Below are 15,393 nucleotides of genomic sequence, written 5' to 3' on the forward strand. Positions count from 1 at the left end.
TCCCCTGCAGTCTGTCTGTTCAATTCATTCCCATTTAGGAGTAAAATCTCTTCTGTTTCTGCAGTTCTAGCAACACGTCCCCTGGCTGTGACGGACACAGCCTGCATGAATAATTCTTTCATTTTTAATCAGATGTAACTTACTAGAACTCTTTATCTCCTGCTCTGTAAATCAAAGTTTGATCACACACAGGAGACTCCTGTCAGGCCTAGCAAGCTATTAACAGTGCAGGAGATTAAAAATTCTAAATTAAACAGAATGTGCAATAAAGAAAGTGTAAACATTAGACCTTACTTTACAGGACGTGTTTAGGAAGGCTGTCCGGGTCACATACAGGGAGGTGTAACTACGGCTGTAAAAAAACAAAGTGGTTTAACTCCTAAATGACAGGGATTTGAGCAGTGAGACTGCATGGGCATGGATTATACACCAAAACTGCTTACTTAAGCAAAAGTTGTTCTGTTGACTATAGTGTCCCTTTACCTCTAAATTACAGTGGCAATGTAACAAATTATTTAACTGGATATGATATTTTTCATTCAATGTTACATGAGAATCAGGGCCAACAATAATGGTTGCTTGTGTCTCCAGTGTGTGAATTGTAAAATATATATCTTTGTTAATATATAATTTCAACAAGATGTCATATCAGTAAACATCCATTGCTAAAAATGTGGTTTTGATAGCACCAGGGCCATGCTTAGGCAACCTTCGACACTCTAGATGTTGCCTACTTCATTATGACTGTAATAGCATTATGGGAGATGTAGTCCACAACATCTGGAGTGCCAAATCTTACCTATCCCTACGTGACTAGACTGAATGCAGGGGTTTGTTATCCGCTGTATGTAGTATTTGTAGTGAAACCTCACTCTCTAAATCCAGTCACGTGACAGATTTATAGCTTGATTAAATATGCTGCACTATGTTCACATATGTGCATTCTCACATACTCAACAGGGACCAGAAACAAACGGGTACCTCACTGGACGTAGCAACATCAATGGAGTGGATCTGAATCGGAACTTCCCAGATCTCAATATTATAATGTATTACCATGAAAAGAATGGCGGACAAAATCATCATATACCTCTCCCAGACAACTGGAGAAGCCAGGTAGGATAAAGTTATTTAATATGAAGAAATGAACAATTAAAGGTGATTTTCTAATTCTTTGTAAGTACAATTTTTCTATATTTTAAGTCTAGGTCTTTCATTCATTTTATTTATTATTTATTTTTCAAAGTAAGCCCATCAGAGGAAATGGGTGCTGCTTAGTATTAACCCAACCTATTTTTCCTCTCACCCTTAATACTTACATACTGGGGGAGGTGCAAGGGCACTCGTAGTACCATAACCACAACAGTGCTCTGTCAATATCTGGCACTCCAGGTCTTTTGGCTGGCATGATGATTTATCAGCCAAAGTGCCAAGGATCATGCAAACAGTCACACCAGCTGGAATGTCATGGTTTATCCAATAATTGAATACTTGACCCATGGTATTTTGTATAACACACACACACACACACATACACACATATAGAGAAACATTCATACAGACACAGCAGTTCCATTCATAAATAAGACCGTTGAAATATTTGCTTTGATTTTGTCAAAAATTACATTCATATATTTATATTTTTTACAGAGTTTTCATTAAAGTAAAAAAAACAAACAAACAAAAAATCTACTCTAGTTTATAATGCCACCTTTAAGAAGAGAAAACCGTTTATATTGCATATGGAGTCTTCTTACACCAAACTACCTCTAGCATCAAATTTCTCAAATTTTCTCTTTGTGTTTCGATAACTTCAATTAGCTCTTTCTGTACATAACATTTATGCTATGGTAATATTAATAAAAAAAATAAAAATAAAAAACTTAATAGTTAATAGGATACACAAATTACTTTTACAGGTGGAGCCTGAGACACTGGCAACAATTGAATGGATGAATAATTACAATTTTGTCCTCTCTGCAAACCTGCACGGTGGGGCTGTAGTTGCTAATTATCCGTATGATAAATCCAAAGACTATAGAGGGAAAGGTTATAGACGCACTACAGGTCATACTCCAACACCAGATGACAAGATGTTTAAAAAGGTGAGCCAAATACAAATCCATCTATTCAACAGTGAAACTAACATTTTACAGTGTACCCGTGCTTAGCTTGGTGTAAAGTGTACATTATGGCACTAGATGCAATGATTTTCTTTAAATCAAATTATTTACAGATTAGAGGAATTCAGGGTATAGTTTGTTTCAAGTGTATTACTGTTATGGGGAAGAAATCCAGTTGTGCATTAGGTTCTTATTTCCCTTTTCTCCCAATAGCATGTAAGCTTTATATTTTGTAATGCAAAACAAAATCTAGTCCATAAAGCCCGACTTACCTTTCTCTTGGTGCCAGTGTGGTTACTTACACTGCAGACAAATGCATATTATTTTTGCAACAGCTCAATTCAGTGTGACGTCACAACGTCAACGCGCACGCACGTTCTGGGGTCGCCCTCTGACCAATCGGACCTTTGAGAGGGATATTTAAATCCCTAGCTCACTCCAGTACCTTGCCCTGTCGTGGTTTCCTGTTCCTGGTTTCCTGAGAGTGCTTTATATTTGTGAATCTGATTTCCTGGTATCCTGATCTTGGCTTTTCCCTGGTTATTCTGAATTCTGGTTTCCCTGACTTGGCTTGTGTTAACAGTATTGTGTATTTTCTGGCTTCCTTGACCTCGGCTTTCCCTTTGACCATTCTCTGTCTCTAGTGTATTAGTCCGGCCATTCTAAGGTCCGGTTTACGCTCTGTCCTTTTATTTTCCTTTTCTTGTCTATGTATATGTTTACATAGTTTAGTCGTGACAATACTGTAGAGATGCATAATATACCCACAGGTACATGTTTACATTATAATAAAATTAGTTATGGGCAGTAAAGAAAATAAAAGCTCAACCCATAACTTACTTTTAGGTAGTTACTAGCTTGTGCTAAAATCTCAGTTTGGATTCTATGTAGTGATCGACCGAAATTAAATTTTTTTAGAGCCGATACCGATAATCTGTGAATTTTCAGGCCGATAGCTGAAAACTTGCAGATACCGATATTCTGTACATTTACCGTTTTAAAAAAACAAAACTATTTCTACACAAATCTACTGTTAACTGAACATGTTTATTTATTTATTTTTTGCAAATCTTTTTTTTTATTAAGGTAAATGAACAAAATATACATGCGAGTCAGAATATTTAATGTTTTCAAGAATATATGTGTGTAGTGGATGCCGTGAGAGTATTTGGTTAGTGAATGTAGTGTGTGTGTGTTTGTGTAGTGGATGCAGTGTGTGTTTGTGTAGTGTGTATATAATGAATGCAGAGCGTGTGTTTGTGTAGTGTGTGTGTATAGTGAATGCAGTGATAGTTTGTGTAGTATGTGTATCGTGAATGCAGTGTGCGTTTGTGTAGTGTGTGTATATAATGAATGCAGAGTGTGTGTGTGTGTGTTTGTGTAGTGTGTATAGTGAATGCAGTGTGTGTGCGCATAGTGACATAGTGCACTCTTACTTCCCTTACCAGCAGCTCCCCTGTCTAACTCTTGTGGCCTGCGTGCCGCACGGAACTTTGCCATGGTAACCCGTGGCAACGCTCTGATGGCTGTGGGACTTGCGAGATTTAGACAGGGGAGCTGAACGGAGCTGCTGGAAAGGCAAGTAAGAGTGTGCTGCGGGACCTTCAGGACCGCAGGGCCCATGACAACCGTCTCGGTTGTCATGCCCTGATGGCGGCCCTGGTCTGCATTATCGTCAATATCGGTATCTTTATAGTCCGATACCGATATTGCTGAAAATTCTGAATATCGGCTGATAATATCGACCATACCGATAATCGGTCGATCCCGAATTATATGTGCTTTAAAGGGTTACTCCATGTATAAAATGTACCTACAATCCTGTGCAGTGTGCGCTGATGACATACATATTTTTGGCACATAATTGACACAGATTTCCTGGAATGTTTAAGTCACATATGCAGGGGGTGTACCGGTAATTAGCCCACAGCACAAAATAGCCGATATCTCTGTACGTGCAGTATTTCAAGCAGAAATGCTGCACATACAGACTCCTACTACTATGACCACGTCTAAAAGCAGAAATGGTCATGGTGGTTGGAGTAACCCTTTAATGTTTATGTTAAACACTCCATCACTGGCATGTCTCTTTTACCTCTTATCACCCATAATCTTCAGATTTTTAAAACTATCAATTTCTAGGAGGTATGGAAGTGATCAAGAGTGAAATATTTGTTCAGAATATTAAAAAGACCCCCCCCTGGCCGAACATGACTGGAATGATTGAAATAATTACTATGTGTATAAAGAAATATGTCTATTTTCCCTAAATTCCCCTCATATTAAGAAAATTCCCTGGATCCATGTGATAAATGTATCCTCATGAGGAAAGTCATTGGCGCCAAGAACCCGTGAAGAATCTATGTTGATCAATAACACATGACGATTTGAACATGTTAAGCTGTAGAGCGTGTATTTATTAATAGTTTTAACTTGTTTGATAGATTGGAGCTTTTTGTAGTTGACCTTGGTCTTTATAGGTGTTACTGATTTCTCACCTTTTCACACAGCTTGCTAAAGCCTATTCTTATTCACATGGTTGGATGTATCACGGATTGAATTGTGGAGATTATTTCCCAGATGGAATCACTAATGGAGCTTCCTGGTATTCACTAAGCAAAGGTGAGGGCTAATCCGTGTGATGAGCATTAATTGAGAAAATGAGCATTCACCTGGTTGGTTTTTATAAAAATAACCAAGTATTATTTCAGGAAAAAATACTTTTAAGGTTATTAAAATACGTAAATTCTTAGGAATTCAAAGTAAATTTAAAAAATGTTGGCCAACATTTTTAGGATTCTATGATGAAAGTTATGCATTTTAAATAACGCAGAGACCAGAAACGTGAGCTCAATAATCAAATTAAATGTCAGATATTATATAAAATGATATGTGTTTGTTCTCTAAAAAGTGAAATTTGTGGAGACTCGACAAGGAAATCCCAAATTATAGGAAAATAAGAAGTAAAAAAAAAAAAAAAAAATCTCAAAATCACGGCGGTGATATTTTTGGAAAAAAAATGTGAGATGGAGAGAATTAAGCTTTCATTGTTAAACTGTAATTTTTGCTAGAATTGGAGACATATATACACACACACACACACACACACACACACACACACACACAATCCCCAGGGGTACCACACTCACAGTCTCCACTATTTTCTTGTTTAGATGACACTGATCATCTTAGATGATATTGAATGCTTATATGCTATTTAAATATTTTCTTTTGAATTCATATTTTTTTTTTACAATTCTTTATTTTGGTGTTGCATTGCAAATACATGGTTGGTATAGAGCAATTTTGTAAAATGCAGGTAAAAAGATTGTAAATTGACATTGCTATAACACGGCACCTTTTTTTTTTTCCATAATAAAACAAAATTCAACATTTGGGGTGTATTTAAGAAGGGGTGCAAGATAAGGGGATTGTTAGATGAGGAGAAGCTCTAAGGTGCTCCTATGCTTTAGGTTTTTAATATGCTCGAGGGTCTATGTTTAGAGGGTTGGATGGGTTCAGCATATTCTAGTTCATGGAGGTATGTAGGCATTCTCCCATGAGTGACCTAGCGCTATCCCATGCGATGATGCCAATCCTTTTTTGCACAGTTTGACTACTTACCTTGCTCATTACAGTTGCACGCACCGCTTCTGCCACATTCATCCTTCTTCAGCAGGAGGGACCAGATTTGTCTATAAAGCACAGCAAGGCCATGCAGGACTATGCTCATTGGCTGAGAGGGTCAGTTGAACGCTCTCTAAGCCAATAAGCATGGTCCTGCATCTACCATGTGCTATTCTACAGAGACACCTGGCTTCTCCAGCTGGGGCGCTCAGCAGGACCCAGGTAAGTTGCTAAACTATGCTAAAAACACTGACATCTTACCTTGGGACAGTGCCAGGGCACTCCTAGCACCACAACCGCTACAGAGGGCTGACATGGTTATGGTACTTGCAGTGTTCCTTTAACGCTGATTATATGGATATAGTAAATACGTTTCCTATAATTAGATAACAGTGAATACTACATACTTATGATATCAAAATATTCATTACACAACAGGGGGGGGGGAGGGGGGAGAAATAAAGTGTTTAATAGAATTTTATGTTTCTAATGTAAAGTGTTTGGGTTGCTGATGTTGCATTTTTTTTTGTTTTTTTATCATGGTGGGTTTGAAACATGGTTCACAGTGGTATTGGGCATTATGCTGTGGTTGTAACTAGTTGAATGAGCAATTTCTAATATTCTTTGTGTGCTCTTCTGTATTCTAACTCTCTACCAATTCATAGACCAACGTAGCCAAGAAAGAGAATTGATTTATTTTAGATATTATGGCTTAAAAGGGTTACTCCAATTATCATCACCAGTATAGCCTACTGTAGTAGTTATGATCTGAGGAGTACCCTGGCCCTTTTCCTCCATAGCTGGTCAAACCCTTTAGCAAAGGTTTGCCCCCTTTCTTAGTTCACTCAGGCTCCAATGCTCCCTGCTGGTCTAGTGATGCCCTTGCAGAAGCCGGGAGCCACAACCATCTCTATACATTGGATGAAAGCGTCAGCTGACCGCCAATTAATGAAATTCTGTTCTAGAGTTCCAGGCTGGCTTATGACATTCCAATGATGCTGCCAAGGGTTGAGTTACTCCTCCGGTAGCATAGAGGATATACTCCAGGCACCATGACCACTTCAAAATCACTGATGTGGTCATAGTACTTGGCGTATCCCTTTCAAATTGTTGATTCCCTTGTCAGTTCTCCACCGTTGCCAGCTTAGTGAATAAACTCTATAAAACCTCAAGCAAGCTGACTATAATAAACACTATAAAAATTCTAAGATTTTTAGAAGCAGTACATCAACCCTCTACAACAATTCCTGGCATTTGAAGTGTAATTAGGATAAAAGTAAAGAGATTTACAGTGATAATAAGACACATTTGTAAATCTAAAAGGGTGGACTATTATTCTACCATTACTGATGCTCTTGATTAGCTTCAGCGCCAGAGAGATGAATTGCACGCCTTTGTGAATTAAATTACTAACATGTGTAAGTCTGCTTTACCATATTTAGCATGTCTTAAAAGAAATAAATGGATTTTTCACAGTTTACCAGGCGAAAACAAGTCAGATATTTCAAACCATTAAAGAGATTACTTCTGTGTCTGTAAAATAAATTGCTTGGGCCTCACTCTTAAATAGGATTCTTTAAATATCTCTACATTTAAAAATTAAAAAAAATATATTTTAGAATGTTTACTTTCAGTTATTAATTACAAACATCAGTACGGTTTAGGTTTTATGTTTACGTTAAGTTACAGCTCTTATGATGGATGTTTGGTTATTTTTTTTTTTTTTTATTAATGCGTTTTGCTCCATAAACTAACCCTTTCTGCACATCACTCCTAAAATTTCAAAGGACAATAAAGGCATTCTTCATTATAGCTGTTGTGTCTAGATCAGAAGTGGGGATATCTTGGAATATTGGCTTTCACTGTTAATCTTTTTTATGTAACTGAAAATGTAATTTTAAACAAGAACAGATGTATCTTATTTATACAGAGTGATTTCTAAGCACGTTTATGATAGTTCATTTATTGTAGTTTAAAGACACATCACCAATAGTTTTATGGCATTGAAGCTTTGTTATATACACACCATATATTTAAAGCACTTTGAAAAGAGGGACAGGGGAACCCAACAAAGTGAAGGGGGAAGAGGTGAAGTATTTCCAAAAACTGGAAAATACACCCTGGACAGGATAACGGATTTCTGGGAGTTGCAGTTCAGATATTACCTTTCTACACTGAAAATCATAGCTGTGCCCATAAACATGCTTGTGCGATAAGCTTGGTAGTGCTATGCAAAGTAAAGTGAGCACTGTGATTGGCTGAGTCACTTCCTGGTTTGGGCAGAGAGCTCTGCAGAATATGAAGCATTGGGGATTTGCAGGAAATGGGAAAATCTAGTATATGTTAAACACATTAGATCCAAAAGGCATAAAAAAAAATGGTAAAGCCTGGAGTATCCTTATGAGTAATGAATGAGTAAAGCAGTGGCTGAGTGAAAGGCAACAGAGGGTTGTAGTCAATATTTAAAACATGCTCAGTACCTCAGGGTTCTGTACTTGGACCCATTCTCTTTAATATTTTTATTAGTGATATTGCAGAAGGTCTTGATGGTAAGGTATATCTTTTTGCTGATGATACTAAGATATGTAAGATATGATGTTCCAGGAGGAATAAGCCAAATGGCTAATGATTTAGGTAAACTAGAAAAATGGTCAGAGTTGTGGCAACTGACATTTAATGTGGATAAGTGTAAGAGAATGCATCTTGGATGTAAAAACCCAAGGGCAAAGTACAGAATATTTGATAGAATCCTAACCTCTATCAGGAGGAAAGGGATTTAGGGGTGATTATTTCTGATGACTTAAAGGTAGGCAGACAATGTGATAGAGCAGCAGCAATGCTAGCAGAATGCTTGGTTTTATAGGGAGAGGTATTAGCAGTAAAAAGAGGAAAGTGCTCATGCCATTGTACAGAACACTGGTGAGACCTCACTTGGAGTATTGTACGCAGTACTGGAGACCGTATCTCCGGAAGGATATTGATACCTTAGAGAGAGTTCAGAGAAGAGCTACTAAACTGGTTCATTGATTGCAGGATAAAACTTACAAGGAAAGGTTAAAGGATCTTAACATGTATAGTTTGGAGGAAAGACGAGATGGGGGGAGGGGGATATGAAAGAAACATTTAAATACCGTATTTATCGGCGTATAACACGCACCGGCGTATAACACGCACCTCATTTTTAGAAAGAAATTCCAGGAAATTTCCCCCCCCCCATAGTATTCCCCCCTCATCCTATAGTGTTCCCTCCCCTCCCATAGTATTCTCCCCCCCTCCCCTCCCATAGTATTCTCCCCCCCTCCCCTCCCATAGTGTACTTCCCCTCCCCCCCTCCCATAGTGTACTTCCCCCCCTCCCATAGTGTACTCCCCCCCTCCCCTCCCATAGTGTACTCCCCCCTCTCCCCTCCCATAGTGTACTTCCCCCCCCCTCCCATAGTGTACTTCCCCCCCTCCTCCCATAGTGTACTTCCCCCCCTCCCATAGTGTACTCCCCCCCTCCCATAGTGTACTCCCCCCCCTCCCATAGTGTACTTCCCCCCCCTCCCTCCCCTCCCATAGTGTACTTCCCCCCCCTCCCATAGTGTACTTCCCCCCCCTCCCTCCCCTCCCATAGTGTACTTCCCCCCCCTCCCTCCCCTCCCATAGTGTACTTCCCCCCCCTCCCTCCCCTCCCATAGTGTACTTCCCCCCCCCCCTCCCTCCCCTCCCATAGTGTACTTCCCCCCCCCCTCCCTCCCCTCCCATAGTGTACTTCCCCCCCCTCCCTCCCCTCCCATAGTGTACTTCCCCCCCCCTCCCTCCCCTCCCATAGTGTACTTCCCCCCCCCCTCCCTCCCCTCCCATAGTGTACTTCCCCCCCCCCTCCCTCCCCTCCCATAGTGTACTTCCCCCCCCCCTCCCTCCCCTCCCATAGTGTACTTCCCCCCCCCCTCCCTCCCCTCCCATAGTGTACTTCCCCCCCCCTCCCTCCCCTCCCATAGTGTACTTCCCCCCCCCTCCCTCCCCTCCCATAGTGTACTTCCCCCCCCCTCCCTCCCCTCCCATAGTGTACTTCCCCCCCCCTCCCTCCCCTCCCATAGTGTACTTCCCCCCCCTCCCCTCCACTCCCATAGTGTACTTCCCCCCCCCTCCCCTCCACTCCCATAGTGTACTTCCCCCCCCTCCCCTCCACTCCCATAGTGTACTTCCCCCCCCTCCCCTCCACTCCCATAGTGTACTTCCCCCCCCTCCCCTCCACTCCCATAGTGTACTTCCCCCCCCTCCCCTCCCCTCCACTCCCATAGTGTACTTCCCCCCCCCTCCCCTCCACTCCCATAGTGTACTTCCCCCCCCCTCCCCTCCACTCCCATAGTGTACTTCCCCCCCCCTCCCCTCCCCTCCCATAGTGTACTCCCCCCCCCCCCCTCCCCTCCCCTCCCATAATTACTTACCTGTCCTGAAGCGTGGGCCGGCTTCACAGCTTGCACCGCGGTACAGGAACTTTAATTTCATGTTCCGGTTTCCGGTGGGACTGAAAGGAAGTGTGCACACTATTGTGCACACTTCCTTTCAGTCCCGCCGGAAACCGGAACATGAAATTAAAGTTCCTGTACCGCGGTGCAAGCTGTGAAGCCGGCCCACGCTTCAGGACAGGTAAGTAATTATGGGATATCGGCGTATAACACGCACCCACGATTTTTCCCCTATTTTCAGGGGAAAAAAGTGCGTGTTATACGCCGATAAATACGGTACATAAAGGGAATAAACACCGTAAAGGAGTAGACTATATTTAAAAGAAGAAAAACTACCACAACAAGAGGACATAGTCTTAAATTAGAGGTGCAAAGGTTTAAAAATAATATCAGGAAGTATTACTTTACTGAGAGGGTAGTGGATACATGGAATGGCCTTCAAGCTGAAGTGGTAGAGGTTAACACAGTAAAGGAGTTTATGTATGCGTGGGATATGCATAAAGCTATCCTAACTACAAGATAAGGCCAGGGATTAATGAAAGTATTAAAAAATTGGGCAGATTAGATTGGCCGAATGGTTCTTATTTGGGACCTAGGCCCCTACCTTGGCATTCATATAGCATATCCTTTTCTTATTTTTGTGCTTGGAGTGATCCTTTAAAAAAAAAAAAAAAAGTATTCTCTAGGCTGCCGTATTATATCATAATTAATTAAGAATTGTGCAAAAACAATACTTTGCAGCTTCTGTAAATGTAGCTTACAAAATGGTGCACAATTAGTTGTGATGATGGCGATGAGCTTATCCCATAAATTGGCACAGCATGGGTGTCTGAGAGTTTTAGTTAAGTTAGCAGTTTTTTACTGTAGAAAGACAAGCTCTACTACAGCTCTCCAAAACCTTTGCTTTGCATCACGAAACACCTGTATTATTGGAGCAAAAAGGTCAAACGTTTTTTTGTTTGTTTTTGACCTATCCCTATTTGCAACTGTCTTCTATACATCTCTTGGGTTTTATTGCAAAACTATTAGCAGCTCTTTGCAAATTCAACTATGTATTATGTAATGCTGCCAAGCTACAGTATATTTCAAATTGTTGTTGAGTGTAACCCAGTGATGTAATAGATGTCTTGATATTGTAACAGGTATGCAGGACTTTAATTACCTTTACACAAACTGCTTTGAAATCACTCTGGAGCTGAGCTGTAACAAGTTTCCACGACCGGAAGAACTTGAGAGAGAGTGGTTTGGAAACCGTGAAGCTCTCATCACGTACATCGAAGAGGTAAATCCTGTCTAATGAATTTCTAATCTTGTCTGTCCATACCTGCATTAGTTATGTTGAGTACGCACACAAGGGCAGCCGGTTTAGTTAATAGTAAAGAATGTTTCGAGAACCTTTTGGATGAAAGGCTTACAACTAACCCCATTTACTATAAGAAAAGATACAATGGAATCTCTAGTTCCACTAAACTAATAAATAACTCCAAGGATAGTGAAAGAAGTAGATATAACACCCCTCAAAGGGGTTTAACAACCACCAATAAATCCATGCTGAAAACAATCTGTGGAACTATGAAACTTTGCATATACAGAGAAAATGCAATTTGTTGCTGGAGGTTACATCACCTCCAGCAGAGCCGTAGAGTAATTAGCCAGCCCAGAATAAGACTGGCCAATGTCAATTATATGACAAGCTGGTGTAGGACAGTCAATGGGTACATGGCACATTCAGTGGTGTCTCTAGGATTCATTTTTAGGGGGGGCACATGGTGGGCCAGGGACAAAAGTAGGGGGGCACATTTAACACTGCCCTCACCGCCCCTGCTGCATGTTAAGCCCCGCCCCCGACACAATGTGTTTTTTTTGTTTTTGTTTTTTTTTTATAATCCCTGGTGGAGAATTCATTATTTTCCACCAAGGATTATTTAAAAACAAACTCATTTCCCTTGATACAGTCCATACACACACACACACAGACTGCCGAGTCCTTACACACATACAGACTGCTGAGTCCATACACACACACACACACACACACACACACAGACTGCCGAGTCCTTACACACATACAGACTGCTGAGTCCATACACACACACACACACACAGACTGCTGAGTCCATACACACACACACACACACACACACAGACTGCTGAGTCCACACACACACACTGCTGAGTCCACACACACACACACAGACTGCTGAGTCCACACACACACTGCTGACTCCATACATACACACACACACACACAGACTGCTGAGTCCACACACACAGACTGCTGACTCCATACACACAGACTGCTGACTCCATACACACACACACACACACACACACACAGCTGAGTCCATACACACACACACAGACTGCTGTGTCCATACACACACACACAGACTGCTGTGTCCATACACACACACACAGACTGCTGTGTCCACACACACACACACACACAGACTGCTGTGTCCACACACACACACACACACACACACACACAGACTGCTGTGTCCATACACACACACACACACAGACTGCTGTGTCCATACACACACACACACACAGACTGCTGTGTCCATACACACACACACACACACACAGACTGCTGTGTCCATACACACACACACACACAGACTGCTGTGTCCATACACACACACACACACAGACTGCTGTGTCCATACACACACACAGACTGCCGAGCAGTGGCGGATCCAGAACCAAATCCCGGGAGGGGCACTGGTGGTGGGATAGAGCGGGGTGAAAAGGGCTGCAGCGGAGGAATAGGGGACTCTTGTTTAGGGGATAGGAGGCTGTACACATATGCGGCCACACACAGTGAAATGAAAACACAATAACACACTGGCACATACACACAGAGAAAAACATATATCTTCACACACATACACTGGCACACCCACAGATACAAACCTATACCTACATATTCACACATACCTACACATATACACACACAAACACACACATCCCTAAATATACACAAAATGACACACATGCCTTCAAATACACACACACAGATACAAGGCAATAGAATATACAGACAAAACTCCAGGTACTGAAGATATATTTATTGGAGTACTTTTATGTGGTGTTCTACCCACGGGCGTATTAGCCGCGAGGCAAACAAGGCATTTGCCTTGGGCGGCATTTTCCAGGGGGCGGCAATGTCTTGTTAGGGCTGGGCTGCCGGCGGGCTGCTGGGCGGCTGGCGAGGGAGCACTTCCTCTGAGCTGTCTGCTCAGCTCCCTCGCGCGCCGCAGAGTGAGGCTAGGAGCCGGAATATGACGTCATATTCCGGCTCCGCCTCCCAGCCTCACTCTGAGGCGCGCGAGGGAGCTGAGCAGACAGCTCAGAGGAAGTGCTCCCTCGCCAGCCGCCCGCCAGCCAGTGCCGCTCGCCCAGCAGCCACTGGACCACCAGGGAGGAAGAGACACCCCCCCCCCCACAATTCCTAAAGGTAAGGAGGCTGGGGGGGGGGGGTGTTTAAATGCATTTTAAAAATGTGTTAATGTGGGTGGGTGAGTGTGTGTCTGTTAGTGTGTGTCTGACTGTGTGTGTCTTAGTGTGTGTGTTTGCCTGTGTGTGTATGTTAGTGTGTGTGTCTGCTAGTGAGTGAGTGTGTGTCTGTTAGTGAGTGTGTTTGTCTGTTACTGAGTGTGAGTGTGTCTGTTAGTGTGTGTGTTTCTGTTAGCGAGTGTGTGTTTCTGTTAGCTAGTGTATGCGTATCTGTCAGTGAATGTGTGTGTATTTAGAATGCGGGGCGGGGGGGAAAGGTTGGGTGGGGGTGGCGCGGGGGGGGGGGGGGGAAGGCCTGAGTTTTGTCCTGCCTAGGGCAGCACAAAACCAGCATACACCACTGGTCCTACCCTTCAATAACTACACCTTCAGTACCCGGAGTGTTGCCTGTATATTCTATTACCTTGTATTGTTGGACGGATTAGCAGTGTCTTTCTAATGCAGAACACCTCTGAGGCTGTGTGCCAGAGTGAAAAGCGGAACCTGAGTGCAGTGGTACACACAGATACACACTAACACACAAACATACTCACAGATACACACTGAAACTCACAGATATACACACACACACACACACATACACACCGACACTCACAGATACACACCGACACTCACAGATACACACCCATACAGATACATATACACACTGACACTCACAGATACAGATACACACTGACACACACATACACACTGACACTCACAGATACACACTGACACTCACAGATACTCACAGATGTACACATACCTAAACATACACACTGGTACACACACAATTTGCAGCTTCCATAATGTTAAGCCACCCCCCCCCCCCCCCCCCGCTTCCATACCTTTTGGTTGCAGGGAGGTGACTTTCTGGGGCTGGCTGATCCTGGTGGGAGTCCTCCTCCTCTCTCAGCTGCCTCCTCCTTCTCTATCACCTGCCTGCAGCCTGTGTCTTCTCAGCCCACGCGGTCTGTAAGCTGGGAGGAAGTAACAGTCACTTCCTCCCAGCACTCCCTGCAACTTTAAAGGGGCCCGGTCTGCCAAAGGGCTGCAGCACCCGACCGAGCCCCTAATGAGGTAGGTCCACAGATGGCAGCTGCACTATTTTCGGGGGGGGAGGAGGGAGGGGCAAGTTGCCGGCATCTGGGGGGGCCCAGCATGATGTAGGGGGGGCCATGGCCCCCCCTAGCGACGCCACTGGGCACATTGACAGCTAGGAGAACTTTTTTTATGGTTTTAATCAGGGCTAGACAAATCTCCAGGCACCTTGGATGTGTCTACCCCCTTTCAGCAGATGCGGCCGAAGGTGAATGGAGTCCACCCAGTGAGGGAGCATGCAGGAGGCCTGCTGAGGGAGAATGAGGGCGAGAGGAACGGAACCGTTACTTTCCTAATCTCCTTGCTCCGCTCCCTCGCACGCCATACAGTGATGCTGGGAGACGGGATATGATGTCACTCCAGCCTCAACACCAATGCACAGCGCTCTAGGGAGCAGAGCAAGAAGAGCTCCCCCCAGGGAAAGGATCCACTCCAGCTCTCCCAAATTTAGGAAGGCTTGGTAGAGAAAAAAAATATGTAATTTGTGAATGCGTGAGAAAATGTGTGTGAGTGTGTCAGTATATGTGTGTCTGTCAGTGAATGTGTGTGTGTGTGTGTGTGGCTATTGAGGCTATTGCGAATGTGCTA

At 43.0% G+C, this 15,393-nt stretch overlaps 1 protein-coding gene across 1 annotated transcript in view; it reads left to right on the top strand.

Annotated features, from left to right (window-relative positions):
* Positions 1 to 15,393, top strand: part of CPN1 (carboxypeptidase N subunit 1) — a 58,384-nt gene that overhangs the window by 19,743 nt on the left and 23,248 nt on the right. Inside the window, exons 3-6 of the mRNA XM_063434152.1 lie at positions 961 to 1,116; positions 1,920 to 2,105; positions 4,634 to 4,745; positions 11,346 to 11,485. Of these exons, the coding sequence (XP_063290222.1) occupies positions 961 to 1,116; positions 1,920 to 2,105; positions 4,634 to 4,745; positions 11,346 to 11,485 (594 nt within the window). The remainder of the gene's footprint in view (positions 1 to 960; positions 1,117 to 1,919; positions 2,106 to 4,633; positions 4,746 to 11,345; positions 11,486 to 15,393) is intronic.

The sequence above is a fragment of the Pelobates fuscus genome, chromosome 10 (genome assembly GCF_036172605.1).
Source record: "Pelobates fuscus isolate aPelFus1 chromosome 10, aPelFus1.pri, whole genome shotgun sequence".
NCBI lineage: Eukaryota > Metazoa > Chordata > Amphibia > Anura > Pelobatidae > Pelobates > Pelobates fuscus.